The sequence below is a fragment of the Pseudochaenichthys georgianus genome, chromosome 21 (assembly GCF_902827115.2).
Source record: "Pseudochaenichthys georgianus chromosome 21, fPseGeo1.2, whole genome shotgun sequence".
Classification (NCBI taxonomy): Eukaryota; Metazoa; Chordata; class Actinopteri; order Perciformes; family Channichthyidae; genus Pseudochaenichthys; species Pseudochaenichthys georgianus.
In genome coordinates this window covers 39445860-39461585 of record NC_047523.1, presented here as the reverse complement: position 1 = coordinate 39461585, position 15726 = coordinate 39445860, and the positions used below count along the sequence as shown (strand labels likewise).

The 15726-nt window shown below is 40.8% G+C and overlaps 1 protein-coding gene across 1 annotated transcript in view; it reads right to left on the bottom strand.

The window, feature by feature from the left end:
* Positions 1 to 19: 19 nt before the first annotated feature.
* LOC117466410 (complement factor H-related protein 1-like) overlaps positions 20 to 15726 on the bottom strand; it is a 30974-nt gene continuing 15267 nt past the window's right edge. The window contains exons 5-12 of the mRNA XM_034109617.2: positions 14920 to 14958; positions 12562 to 12723; positions 12333 to 12491; positions 8614 to 8652; positions 6256 to 6417; positions 6027 to 6185; positions 2313 to 2351; positions 20 to 120 (exon numbers count right to left, since the gene is read on the bottom strand). Coding sequence (XP_033965508.1) covers positions 20 to 120; positions 2313 to 2351; positions 6027 to 6185; positions 6256 to 6417; positions 8614 to 8652; positions 12333 to 12491; positions 12562 to 12723; positions 14920 to 14958 — 860 coding nt within the window. The remainder of the gene's footprint in view (positions 121 to 2312; positions 2352 to 6026; positions 6186 to 6255; positions 6418 to 8613; positions 8653 to 12332; positions 12492 to 12561; positions 12724 to 14919; positions 14959 to 15726) is intronic.

Below are 15726 nucleotides of genomic sequence, written 5' to 3'. Positions count from 1 at the left end.
CCCACCATCTCCGGACCCACTAGTTGGTATTGAGCAGCACATCAGGTACCAGCAAACTTCTTCCAGTGTTTTCCACAACGTCACCGTCAGTAACCAGGGGGGGAGTTCCACAGATGCGGACTGAAATATATTGAATGTTTTTGTTATTTCAGAAATACTTATTTCATGATGCCATAGCAGAGTAAAATCATCTCAAATGTAAAACCTTCTTTGTCATTTTAACTGTTGTTCATTTGTGTCAACCAGTACAATTGTAATTTAAAACGTATTGTATACGAGGGTTATTATAATATCTAAAAGGAGAAAGGAATAAAATGTTGCTTTCAATTTCTTCATCCTTTTTGGAGCTGCTAAGATCTGAAAGATAAAGCGGCTATTTCGCAATGGGATGTTGGTTTTAAGCATTTATTTTAGAAAGCCTAAACATTTTAGCTTTCTCAATTTTAAGGTAATTTGTTGTCTTCACAAGCAGATATATATATATATAATTCTAATCGACATTTAACAGATATAACAACACAGTCTCACTCCCTGAGGGTCCAGGAGCGACGCTTGGTCAGTGTCCATGGCGTGCAGTTGTGACGCTCCGAGGCTCCTTCAGCTTCATAAAGGGACGCAAGAGCTTCAACTGATTGCAATGTATTCCCATCGGCGGCGGTATTTGACGCTCAGGGAAGCACCGCATCGGTCCATGTCGGCGGCAGTTAAAGGCAATGTGAGCGTCCATTCCCATTGGATAACGGAGGATTTACACCCGGAAGTAAGTATTCCCCTTACTGTTGATTGATTTTACAGTGATATCTGCACTACTCATCCACTCAAACACACCAGATTATTCTTGTTAAGTACACACATTGATTGGTTTAAATTGTGTGCAATGCTTTTGTATTTTTCCCCTTCGATTCTGAGAAACAAATATTTTTTCGCAGTTTAGGATTGACAAAGACACTACACTACCCAGAGTCCTCAGCTATCGTTCCGCTTTGCTCACAACCCCGTGATTAGTCCTCAAGCTCTGTGATTGGTTGACCTCCAACTGCATTCCATATGAAAAAAAACGTTTGGTAAAAGACAAAATCATAATTTATTCAGCAGTGCATGCTTTACTCTTTGAAAGTCATCACATGAATGCATTGTAATAAATGGTTTGGCTGCATACACACTACAGCTGGCTTAGTTCTTTATTTATCTACAGAGATCGGAATTTAGGAGCTGATTTTTATTTATTTCAATAAATAGGGGGAGCCTTCAGGGGAGCTCCGGCCTTCAGGGGAGCTCCCCCCCTCTTTAGGGGAGCCAAGCTCCCCCTGGCTCCCCCCCCATTTTGAACACTGTTTATAGGGATCTGCAGATACATATTTAGTCTTCTCAAGCACCCACTACCAAATATCTCGCCTGATTGTTGGCACTTGACAATCACCTTCACTGAACTTTACTCAGGTGTAACTAAAGTCTGATGTAAGGGTTGTTTATATTTCACATCATTAATCCAAATCTGTAAAGTAACTAAAATAAATGTAGTGGAGTAAAAATACCAGGTTAACCTTAAAGAAAGCCCTCAGGATTATAAAAGACCCCCATCACCTCAGCCGCAAACTGTTCTGTTCTGTCTGGCAGGCGTTACTGCAGGACACGTTCGATTTCTGTTTTGGATAGTGTGCCGTCGATGGGTTTCATTCCATTTCAAAGTGCTGTTTGACGCTCGGTGTAAACTTTGTGCACTGCCAATCCAACATCCAATCACAGAGTTTAAGAACTAATCACGGGGTTTGTCAAGCAAAGCACATGGTGTAGTCCCAAACGATAGCTGAGGATTCTGGGTAGTGTAGTGTCTTCGGCCATCCTAAACTCTGAACAAATATTTGTTTCTCCGAATCGAAGGGGGAAAATACAAAAGCATTGAACACAATTTAAACCAATCAATGTTGTGTAATCAACAAGGATAATCTGGTGTGTTTGAGTGGATGAGTAGTGCAGATATCACTGTAAAATCAATCGACAGTAAGGGGAATACTTACTTCCGGGTGTAAAATCCTCCGTTATCCAATGGGAATGGACGCTCACATTGCCTTTAACTGCCGCCGACATGGACCGATGCGGTGCTTCCCTGAGCGTCAAATACCACCGCCGATGGGAATACATTGCAATCAGTTGAAAGCTCTTTGCGTCCGTTTATGAAGCTGAAGGAGCCTCGGAGCGTCACAACTGCACGCCAAAGGACCCTGACCAAACGTCGCTATTGGACTATTAGGGAGTGAGACTGTGTTGGATATAACAGTCCTATTACATTTCTCATTCAAATCCAAGCCTACCGTCGGAGACAGGTTTCCTCTCAGTAGTGTGTTCCCTACCTGCAGTGGAAGAAGAAGAAAAAAATACATACAATATGTTCACTTTTATGAATCACAAAATATGGTGGTTTTCTTTGAACAAAAGTTCCCTGGTCTCTCACCAAAATGCAGTTTTGGATTATATATCTGTTGTTGAAATTAAACATGTTTTAATAGTTCTTGGTCTTTTTTACTACTTGAGGGCAGCAGAACAGCACTGGCATATTATCACCTCATACATTGAATATGGTGGATTTGTTAGAAAAAAGTGGCCTATTTACACAGTCAGCTGACACAGAGCAACATGAACATTCATTTCAACAATTCTTAGCAGAGTATTTTTATTGTGGTAGTTCAATAAGAAATAGATAAATGTGCTAACAGTGAAAATAAAGAACTATCAGCAAGGTGACAAAAATGTGAAAAATGCTGATTTACATTTTTCACTACACACGTTCACAGATACTCATCAAGTATGGAGGGAATGAGTCCTAAAACATGGAATTAGTTAGCATTTTTCCACTTGATGGGTTAGATTTTCACGTTTTGTCCTTTGACAAAAAATGCATCTGATATTACCCCACTGGCAGTGAATATCCGAAGCTTTTTTGTGTCATAAAAATGGTGGTTGATAACAAGAGGCTAAATGCGACTACTGAACGCCATCCCGCCGGACATTAGCCGCCTTTAGCTTAGCGGTTGTGACACGCAGCTATGCAACAGTGATGTAGCTTGTAGTTTATGAGGTGTGATTTGTGCCAAAGACTGAACTAACTGAACAGCCAATCGTGTCGATCGTCGCCTACAATGCCGTGAGAGAAGTAACGTGGCACTCTCGTCGCCACCCCTCTCGTCTGAGAAGCTACGTGACGTCTGCGTCTGAAGTTACTTTACTTTGGTAGTTATCACCAAACAACCCAGTAATGTTACAGCTACGTAGCTGCTGTTCAAGCGAGACTCTATTTCAATATAGTTTTGGTATTCAAATAATGTTACACCTCTTGTATGCCCTGAACACCGAAACAACCACAGACAAGAATATATATTTGTAATGATCAAAATGATAACAAAGGCTGAAAAACCAGGAGAAGCCTGTCTTCCCTTGGTCTCCAGGAGAAAACGCCACTGCATCACCAAGTTTTCATATACTGCTGAGAAAGGCTGTACAAAGACCTGAAACGATGTGCTGCAATGTCTGTGTATTTGTGAAGAATGCCAAGTAAAAGAAGAAAGTAATAACTCGTCTTGATACATTACTTTATTTCATTATTTTCCCCCTTCATTTGAGAAACACTATGATTTATTATGTTTGTGTTAGACACACACCATTACTGAATTAATTCTAAAACCAAGAATAAAACAAAAATAGGGAGCCCTGGCTCAAAGACGGACAAAACAAGGACACCCCACTTGATTATTTTCCAATTACAGTATATTTACAACCATTGCGATTTGAATCAGGCCATTAAGAAGCCATCATCAGCTGTTTCCAATGTAAGGCAGATGGGCGACTGTAGCTACGAGTGCGGTCTTCTTTCAACCAGAAGGTCGTGAGTTCGATCCCAGCCCATGTAGTCAACATGTCGATTAATCCTTGAGCAAGATACTTGCAGTATAGACAGCAGTATCTTTAGGGGTGTGGTCTTGCTCGGTTAATGAATAATTATAATCAAAACATATCATATATATTATTCTGAAATGGACCAATCTGCAGAATGACTACTTTTACTTTTGGTACTTTAACTATATTTTGATGCCAACACCTTTTTCTTGAAGAACATTTTGAATGCAGGACTTGTAACACTCTGGTACTTCTACTTTTACTCAAGTACAAGATTTGAGTACTTCCCCCACCTCTGGAAGTAAATACTATCTGCTTAACTGTCTGGCAACCATTGCAAATGTTATCAGGCCTTTAAGAAGCCGCCATCAGCTGTTTCCAATGTAAGGCTTCAACAGGGGCACACTGCACCCTCACACAGCCAACACTATGAACGGTTTACAGATGTATACATTTTAGCTACGTTAGATTGAGCAAGTTAGCATTTCACCACTTCCGGTTCCTCAACCAAAAAGCAATTGGATTTCTCCATAGGATTTTGGAAAATAGCTGGAAATAAGGTCTGAGGTTGAGACACATTTAAGAGACGGATCACGTTTTGTTCTACGACATTAAATCCATCAGCAGTGACCCCGCTGGTGATTTCTGAAGAGTCGACGTGTCTGAAAAACGATGGTTGTTACCAAGTAACAGGTAAACACTCCTCTACATTTGTTTCTGTTCTGCTTGAAAGCAAGTCCCTGCCTCCTGCAAACTGTTCAAACAAACGCTTCAACTTGTTCCATTTAGAGTCTGTGTGTTTGAATATGGATCTGAAGTCGGCGTGACGTTGAAGCAGCGACCCTGCTGTAGTTCCTTTATAGCATAACGTTAGCATTTTTCTTCCGGCGACTAGATTTATGATTCGAAAATGATAAAAGTAGGATAGACATGTGGAGATTATCCGGCTGAACAAAACGTGACCCGTCTCTTAAATGTGTCTCAACCGCAGACCTTATTTCCAGATATTTTCCCAAATCCTAGCGTTTTTGTCGAGGGAACCAGAAGGAGTTTACTTCCGGGTTTTAGGACACGTCACTGTGGCTCTCTATTGACTGCAGTATCTTTGGGGGTCATACTCGGGACTTGACCAAAAAGCAACAAAACTGAGAAGTTACTTGGGTATTCGACTAAATTACTGCACTTTCACTATCCGACGTGTTTATGATGCGCCAGTGGAGGTCATAAATGTGCGTCTGCTGCTGTGGGGAAACTAGAAACTACAGTTTTCTATACAGCGGACGACAACATGGATGTTCAATAAGAACGAGGGACTCATCTAGAGACTCTGCACCGTGCTCTGATGCTGCTGCTTTGCTTTATGAACGTGGACAACAGAGAAACATATTCTTCAAGACCAAAGTTGGAATTGAAATAAAAAAGGAAAGTGAAACTTATGCTCGTCACCCTCTCCCTCCGGTCCACATTAATACAAATGATCCCAATACGTATGATTGTATGAACTAAAGATCTTAAAATCAATACAGATGTATTTATTATAAACGTTAGTCCTTAACATCTATCTCTGCGTATATCACCATTCAAACATCTTTTAAAAGTTGAACAAACCCCACACAGCTCAGTGAAATGTTGACTTTATTTGATCATTTCAGTAAAAACTAACGTTCATATTTCTCTTTTTGATTATAATACTGACGAACGTTGAAAACAAAGCACTTTGGCAACTTACCACCTACGTTTTCAAATGCTTAATAAGCACCGTAACTTTCATGATATCATTTCTCGGTCATAATCGGTTGTTTCCGTGAACGGCCGACTGTTGAGTGATGGCAAATGCTGCGGCTGCAATGCATTGTGGGGCAGCATTTCCTCCTCTCCTTTCGGTTAGGGAGGTCCAGCGGTTCCTAAGCTAAAGGAGGTTATAAAGGAAGTTTGAAACCTCCTTTCCTTTCATCTAGAGAATTGGAACGGCACTTATCATGGCTGCCACCGAGGGACTTCCGGGTCATTTCACTCCGTTAAGAAGGTTCCTAAGCTAAATGGACTATTGGACTGCAGCCTAAGTCTTTTAAACAATAATGTTCACAAACATTTTAATGGCATTGAATATGTAACAAGCTTTAAATTATACTTACATTCAGAAAGCTTAACTTTCCCACGAGTGCACCGGGCTTCAGAAAAATGGAAAACAGAACTGGAACATTCCAAATTCTCTTCTTCACCATCATTTATATATCTGACTCCAACAGATTTTATGTGAGAAAGTTCATCAGTGTACACAGAACAGAAGGTGGCTGGAAAAAGAAACAACACGTTTATTTACACAGCCAAGTTCTCTGAATGTTAGAGTGGACTTGTTTTTACCTTTGCAGGTGGGTGCTTCGGACCACGTGCCATCGCTGTAACATCCCACCATCTCCGGACCCACTAGTTGGTATTGAGCAGCACATCGGTACCGCAAACTTCTTCCAGTGTTTTCCACAACGTCACCGTCAGTAACCAGGGGGGGAGTTCCACAGGTGCGGACTGAAATATATTGAATGTTTTTGTTATTTCAGAAATACTTATTTCATGATGCCATAGCAGAGTAAATCATCTCAAATGTAAAACCTTCTTTGTCATTTTAACTGTTGTTCATTTGTGTCAACCAGTACAATTGTAATTTAAAACGTATTGTATACGAGGGTTATTATAATATCTAAAAGGAGAAAGGAATAAAATGTTGCTTTCAATTTCTTCATCCTTTTTGGAGCTGCTAAGATCCTGAAAGATAAAGCGGCTATTTCGCAATGGGATGTTGGTTTTAAGCATTTATTTTAGAAAGCCTAAACATTTTAGCTTTCTCAATTTTAAGGTAATTTGTTGTCTTCACAAGCAGATATATATATATATAATTCTAATCGACATTTAACAGATATAACAACACAGTCTCACTCCCTGAGGGTCCAGGAGCGACGCTTGGTCAGTGTCCATGGCGTGCAGTTGTGACGCTCCGAGGCTCCTTCAGCTTCATAAAGGGACGCAAAGAGCTTCAACTGATTGCAATGTATTCCCATCGGCGGCGGTATTTGACGCTCAGGGAAGCACCGCATCGGTCCATGTCGGCGGCAGTTAAAGGCAATGTGAGCGTCCATTCCCATTGGATAACGGAGGATTTTACACCCGGAAGTAAGTATTCCCCTTACTGTTGATTGATTTTACAGTGATATCTGCACTACTCATCCACTCAAACACACCAGATTATTCTTGTTAAGTACACAACATTGATTGGTTTAAATTGTGTGCAATGCTTTTGTATTTTTCCCCTTCGATTCTGAGAAACAAATATTTTTTCGCAGTTTAGGATTGACAAAGACACTACACTACCCAGAGTCCTCAGCTATCGTTCCGCTTTGCTCACAAACCCCGTGATTAGTCCTCAAGCTCTGTGATTGGTTGACCTCCAACTGCATTCCATATGAAAAAAAAACGTTTGGTAAAAGACAAAATCATAATTTATTCAGCAGTGCATGCTTTACTCTTTGAAAGTCATCACATGAATGCATTGTAATAAATGGTTTGGCTGCATACACACTACAGCTGGCTTAGTTCTTTATTTATCTACAGAGATCGGAATTTAGGAGCTGATTTTTATTTATTTCAATAAATAGGGGGAGCCTTCAGGGGAGCTCCGGCCTTCAGGGGAGCTCCCCCCCTCTTTAGGGGAGCCAAGCTCCCCCTGGCTCCCCCCCCATTTTGAACACTGTTTATAGGGATCTGCAGATACATATTTAGTCTTCTCAAGCACCCACTACCAAATATCTCGCCTGATTGTTGGCACTTGACAATCACCTTCACTGAACTTTACTCAGGTGTAACTAAAGTCTGATGTAAGGGTTGTTTATATTTCACATCATTAATCCAAATCTGTAAAGTAACTAAAATAAATGTAGTGGAGTAAAAATACCAGGTTAACCTTAAAGAAAGCCCTCAGGATTATAAAAGACCCCCATCACCTCAGCCGCAAACTGTTCTGTTCTGTCTGGCAGGCGTTACTGCAGGACACGTTCGATTTCTGTTTTGGATAGTGTGCCGTCGATGGGTTTCATTCCATTTCAAAGTGCTGTTTGACGCTCGGTGTAAACTTTGTGCACTGCCAATCCAACATCCAATCACAGAGTTTAAGAACTAATCACGGGGTTTGTCAAGCAAAGCACATGGTGTAGTCCCAAACGATAGCTGAGGATTCTGGGTAGTGTAGTGTCTTCGGCCATCCTAAACTCTGAACAAATATTTGTTTCTCCGAATCGAAGGGGGAAAATACAAAAGCATTGAACACAATTTAAACCAATCAATGTTGTGTAATCAACAAGGATAATCTGGTGTGTTTGAGTGGATGAGTAGTGCAGATATCACTGTAAAATCAATCGACAGTAAGGGGAATACTTACTTCCGGGTGTAAAATCCTCCGTTATCCAATGGGAATGGACGCTCACATTGCCTTTAACTGCCGCCGACATGGACCGATGCGGTGCTTCCCTGAGCGTCAAATACCACCGCCGATGGGAATACATTGCAATCAGTTGAAAGCTCTTTGCGTCCGTTTATGAAGCTGAAGGAGCCTCGGAGCGTCACAACTGCACGCCAAAGGACCCTGACCAACGTCGCTATTGGACTATTAGGGAGTGAGACTGTGTTGGATATAACAGTCCTATTACATTTCTCATTCAAATCCAAGCCTACCGTCGGAGACAGGTTTCCTCTCAGTAGTGTGTTCCCTACCTGCAGTGGAAGAAGAAGAAAAAAATACATACAATATGTTCACTTTTATGAATCACAAAATATGGTGGTTTTCTTTGAACAAAAGTTCCCTGGTCTCTCACCAAAATGCAGTTTTGGATTATATATCTGTTGTTGAAATTAAACATGTTTTAATAGTTCTTGGTCTTTTTTACTACTTGAGGGCAGCAGAACAGCACTGGCATATTATCACCTCATACATTGAATATGGTGGATTTGTTAGAAAAAAGTGGCCTATTTACACAGTCAGCTGACACAGAGCAACATGAACATTCATTTCAACAATTCTTAGCAGAGTATTTTTATTGTGGTAGTTCAATAAGAAATAGATAAATGTGCTAACAGTGAAAATAAAGAACTATCAGCAAGGTGACAAAAATGTGAAAAATGCTGATTTACATTTTTCACTACACACGTTCACAGATACTCATCAAGTATGGAGGGAATGAGTCCTAAAACATGGAATTAGTTAGCATTTTTCCACTTGATGGGTTAGATTTTCACGTTTTGTCCTTTGACAAAAAATGCATCTGATATTACCCCACTGGCAGTGAATATCCGAAGCTTTTTTGTGTCATAAAAATGGTGGTTGATAACAAGAGGCTAAATGCGACTACTGAACGCCATCCCGCCGGACATTAGCCGCCTTTAGCTTAGCGGTTGTGACACGCAGCTATGCAACAGTGATGTAGCTTGTAGTTTATGAGGTGTGATTTGTGCCAAAGACTGAACTAACTGAACAGCCAATCGTGTCGATCGTCGCCTACAATGCCGTGAGAGAAGTAACGTGGCACTCTCGTCGCCACCCCTCTCGTCTGAGAAGCTACGTGACGTCTGCGTCTGAAGTTACTTTACTTTGGTAGTTATCACCAAACAACCCAGTAATGTTACAGCTACGTAGCTGCTGTTCAAGCGAGACTCTATTTCAATATAGTTTTGGTATTCAAATAATGTTACACCTCTTGTATGCCCTGAACACCGAAACAACCACAGACAAGAATATATATTTGTAATGATCAAAATGATAACAAAGGCTGAAAAACCAGGAGAAGCCTGTCTTCCCTTGGTCTCCAGGAGAAAACGCCACTGCATCACCAAGTTTTCATATACTGCTGAGAAAGGCTGTACAAAGACCTGAAACGATGTGCTGCTATGTCTGTGTATTTGTGAAGAATGCCAAGTAAAAGAAGAAAGTAATAACTCGTCTTGATACATTACTTTATTTCATTATTTTCCCCCTTCATTTGAGAAACACTATGATTTATTATGTTTGTGTTAGACACACACCATTACTGAATTAATTCTAAAACCAAGAATAAAACAAAAATAGGGAGCCCTGGCTCAAAGACGGACAAAACAAGGACACCCCACTTGATTATTTTCCAATTACAGTATATTTACAACCATTGCGATTTGAATCAGGCCATTAAGAAGCCATCATCAGCTGTTTCCAATGTAAGGCAGATGGGCGACTGTAGCTACGAGTGCGGTCTTCTTTCAACCAGAAGGTCGTGAGTTCGATCCCAGCCCATGTAGTCAACATGTCGATTAATCCTTGAGCAAGATACTTGCAGTATAGACAGCAGTATCTTTAGGGGTGTGGTCTTGCTCGGTTAATGAATAATTATAATCAAAACATATCATATATATTATTCTGAAATGGACCAATCTGCAGAATGACTACTTTTACTTTTGGTACTTTAACTATATTTTGATGCCAACACCTTTTTCTTGAAGAACATTTTGAATGCAGGACTTGTAACACTCTGGTACTTCTACTTTTACTCAAGTACAAGATTTGAGTACTTCCCCCACCTCTGGAAGTAAATACTATCTGCTTAACTGTCTGGCAACCATTGCAAATGTTATCAGGCCTTTAAGAAGCCGCCATCAGCTGTTTCCAATGTAAGGCTTCAACAGGGGCACACTGCACCCTCACACAGCCAACACTATGAACGGTTTACAGATGTATACATTTTAGCTACGTTAGATTGAGCAAGTTAGCATTTCACCACTTCCGGTTCCTCAACCAAAAAGCAATTGGATTTCTCCATAGGATTTTGGAAAATAGCTGGAAATAAGGTCTGAGGTTGAGACACATTTAAGAGACGGATCACGTTTTGTTCTACGACATTAAATCCATCAGCAGTGACCCCGCTGGTGATTTCTGAAGAGTCGACGTGTCTGAAAAACGATGGTTGTTACCAAGTAACAGGTAAACACTCCTCTAAATTTGTTTCTGTTCTGCTTGAAAGCAAGTCCCTGCCTCCTGCAAACTGTTCAAACAAACGCTTCAACTTGTTCCATTTAGAGTCTGTGTGTTTGAATATGGATCTGAAGTCGGCGTGACGTTGAAGCAGCGACCCTGCTGTAGTTCCTTTATAGCATAACGTTAGCATTTTTCTTCCGGCGACTAGATTTATGATTCGAAAATGATAAAAGTAGGATAGACATGTGGAGATTATCCGGCTGAACAAAACGTGACCCGTCTCTTAAATGTGTCTCAACCGCAGACCTTATTTCCAGATATTTTCCCAAATCCTAGCGTTTTTGTCGAGGGAACCAGAAGGAGTTTACTTCCGGGTTTTAGGACACGTCACTGTGGCACTCTATTGACTGCAGTATCTTTGGGGGTGTGGTCTTACTCGGGACTTGACCAAAAAGCAACAAAACTGAGAAGTTGCTTGGGTATTCGACTAAATTACTGCACTTTCACTATCCGACGTGTTTATGATGCGCCAGTGGAGGTCATAAATGTGCGTCTGCTGCTGTGGGGAAACTAGAAACTACAGTTTTCTATACAGCGGACGACAACATGGATGTTCAATAAGAACGAGGGACTCATCTAGAGACTCTGCACCGTGCTCTGATGCTGCTGCTTTGCTTTATGAACGTGGACAACAGAGAAACATATTCTTCAGGACCAAAGTTGGAATTGAAATAAAAAAGGAAAGTGAAACTTATGCTCGTCACCCTCTCCCTCCGGTCCACATTAATACAAATGATCCCAATACGTATGATTGTATGAACTAAAGATCTTAAAATCAATACAGATGTATTTATTATAAACGTTAGTCCTTAACATCTATCTCTGTGTATATCACCATTCAAACATCTTTTAAAAGTTGAACAAACCCCACACAGCTCAGTGAAATGTTGACTTTATTTGATCATTTCAGTAAAAACTAACGTTCATATTTCTCTTTTTGATTATAATACTGACGAACGTTGAAAACAAAGCACTTTGGCAACTTACCACCTACGTTTTCAAATGCTTAATAAGCACCGTAACTTTCATGATATCATTTCTCGGTCATAATCGGTTGTTTCCGTGAACGGCCGACTGTTGAGTGATGGCAAATGCTGCGGCTGCAATGCATTGTGGGGCAGCATTTCCTCCTCTCCTTTCGGTTAGGGAGGTCCAGCGGTTCCTAAGCTAAAGGAGGTTATAAAGGAAGTTTGAAACCTCCTTTCCTTTCATCTAGAGAATTGGAACGGCACTTATCATGGCTGCCACTGAGGGACTTCCGGGTCATTTCACTCCGTTAAGAAGGTTCCTAAGCTAAATGGACTATTGGACTGCAGCCTAAGTCTTTTAAACAATAATGTTCACAAACATTTTAATGGCATTGAATATGTAACAAGCTTTAAATTATACTTACATTCAGAAAGCTTAACTTTCCCACGAGTGCACCGGGCTTCAGAAAAATGGAAAACAGAACTGGAACATTCCAAATTCTCTTCTTCACCATCATTTATATATCTGACTCCAACAGATTTTATGTGAGAAAGTTCATCAGTGTACACAGAACAGAAGGTGGCTGGAAAAAGAAACAACACGTTTATTTACACAGCCAAGTTCTCTGAATGTTAGAGTGGACTTGTTTTTACCTTTGCAGGTGGGTGCTTCGGACCACGTGCCATCGCTGTAACATCCCACCATCTCCGGACCCACTAGTTGGTATTGAGCAGCACATCGGTACCGCAAACTTCTTCCAGTGTTTTCCACAACGTCACCGTCAGTAACCAGGGGGGGAGTTCCACAGATGCGGACTGAAATATATTGAATGTTTTTGTTATTTCAGAAATACTTATTTCATGATGCCATAGCAGAGTAAATCATCTCAAATGTAAAACCTTCTTTGTCATTTTAACTGTTGTTCATTTGTGTCAACCAGTACAATTGTAATTTAAAACGTATTGTATACGAGGGTTATTATAATATCTAAAAGGAGAAAGGAATAAAATGTTGCTTTCAATTTCTTCATCCTTTTTGGAGCTGCTAAGATCCTGAAAGATAAAGCGGCTATTTCGCAATGGGATGTTGGTTTTAAGCATTTATTTTAGAAAGCCTAAACATTTTAGCTTTCTCAATTTTAAGGTAATTTGTTGTCTTCACAAGCAGATATATATATATATAATTCTAATCGACATTTAACAGATATAACAACACAGTCTCACTCCCTGAGGGTCCAGGAGCGACGCTTGGTCAGTGTCCATGGCGTGCAGTTGTGACGCTCCGAGGCTCCTTCAGCTTCATAAAGGGACGCAAAGAGCTTCAACTGATTGCAATGTATTCCCATCGGCGGCGGTATTTGACGCTCAGGGAAGCACCGCATCGGTCCATGTCGGCGGCAGTTAAAGGCAATGTGAGCGTCCATTCCCATTGGATAACGGAGGATTTTACACCCGGAAGTAAGTATTCCCCTTACTGTTGATTGATTTTACAGTGATATCTGCACTACTCATCCACTCAAACACACCAGATTATTCTTGTTAAGTACACAACATTGATTGGTTTAAATTGTGTGCAATGCTTTTGTATTTTTCCCCTTCGATTCTGAGAAACAAATATTTTTTCGCAGTTTAGGATTGACAAAGACACTACACTACCCAGAGTCCTCAGCTATCGTTCCGCTTTGCTCACAAACCCCGTGATTAGTCCTCAAGCTCTGTGATTGGTTGACCTCCAACTGCATTCCATATGAAAAAAAACGTTTGGTAAAAGACAAAATCATAATTTATTCAGCAGTGCATGCTTTACTCTTTGAAAGTCATCACATGAATGCATTGTAATAAATGGTTTGGCTGCATACACACTACAGCTGGCTTAGTTCTTTATTTATCTACAGAGATCGGAATTTAGGAGCTGATTTTTATTTATTTCAATAAATAGGGGGAGCCTTCAGGGGAGCTCCGGCCTTCAGGGGAGCTCCCCCCCTCTTTAGGGGAGCCAAGCTCCCCCTGGCTCCCCCCCCATTTTGAACACTGTTTATAGGGATCTGCAGATACATATTTAGTCTTCTCAAGCACCCACTACCAAATATCTCGCCTGATTGTTGGCACTTGACAATCACCTTCACTGAACTTTACTCAGGTGTAACTAAAGTCTGATGTAAGGGTTGTTTATATTTCACATCATTAATCCAAATCTGTAAAGTAACTAAAATAAATGTAGTGGAGTAAAAATACCAGGTTAACCTTAAAGAAAGCCCTCAGGATTATAAAAGACCCCCATCACCTCAGCCGCAAACTGTTCTGTTCTGTCTGGCAGGCGTTACTGCAGGACACGTTCGATTTCTGTTTTGGATAGTGTGCCGTCGATGGGTTTCATTCCATTTCAAAGTGCTGTTTGACGCTCGGTGTAAACTTTGTGCACTGCCAATCCAACATCCAATCACAGAGTTTAAGAACTAATCACGGGGTTTGTCAAGCAAAGCACATGGTGTAGTCCCAAACGATAGCTGAGGATTCTGGGTAGTCTAGTGTCTTCGGCCATCCTAAACTCTGAACAAATATTTGTTTCTCCGAATCGAAGGGGGAAAATACAAAAGCATTGAACACAATTTAAACCAATCAATGTTGTGTAATCAACAAGGATAATCTGGTGTGTTTGAGTGGATGAGTAGTGCAGATATCACTGTAAAATCAATCGACAGTAAGGAGAATACTTACTTCCGGGTGTAAAATCCTCCGTTATCCAATGGGAATGGACGCTCACATTGCCTTTAACTGCCGCCGACATGGACCGATGCGGTGCTTCCCTGAGCGTCAAATACCACCGCCGATGGGAATACATTGCAATCAGTTGAAAGCTCTTTGCGTCCGTTTATGAAGCTGAAGGAGCCTCGGAGCGTCACAACTGCACGCCAAAGGACCCTGACCAAACGTCGCTATTGGACTATTAGGGAGTGAGACTGTGTTGGATATAACAGTCCTATTACATTTCTCATTCAAATCCAAGCCTACCGTCGGAGACAGGTTTCCTCTCAGTAGTGTGTTCCCTACCTGCAGTGGAAGAAGAAGAAAAAAATACATACAATATGTTCACTTTTATGAATCACAAAATATGGTGGTTTTCTTTGAACAAAAGTTCCCTGGTCTCTCACCAAAATGCAGTTTTGGATTATATATCTGTTGTTGAAATTAAACATGTTTTAATAGTTCTTGGTCTTTTTTACTACTTGAGGGCAGCAGAACAGCACTGGCATATTATCACCTCATACATTGAATATGGTGGATTTGTTAGAAAAAAGTGGCCTATTTACACAGTCAGCTGACACAGAGCAACATGAACATTAATTTCAACAATTCTTAGCAGAGTATTTTTATTGTGGTAGTTCAATAAGAAATAGATAAATGTGCTAACAGTGAAAATAAAGAACTATCAGCAAGTTGACAAAAATGTGAACAGTGCTGATTTACATTTTTCACTACACACATTCACAGATACTCATCAAGTATGGAGGGAATGAGTCCTAAAACATGGAATTAGTTAGCATTTTTCCACTTGATGGGTTCGATTTTCTCGTTTTGTCCTTTGACAAAAAATGCATCTGATATTACCCCACTGGCAGTGAATATACAAAGCTTTTATGTGTCATAAAAATGGTGGTTGATAACAAGAGGCTAAATGCGACTACTGAACGCCATCCAGCCGGACATTAGCCGCCTTTAGCTTAGCGGTTGTGACACGCAGCTATGCAACAGTGATGTAGCTCAGTGTTTTTCAAAGTGGGGGCCCCCGACCCCCCGGGGGGCCACCAGGGGGCGCCA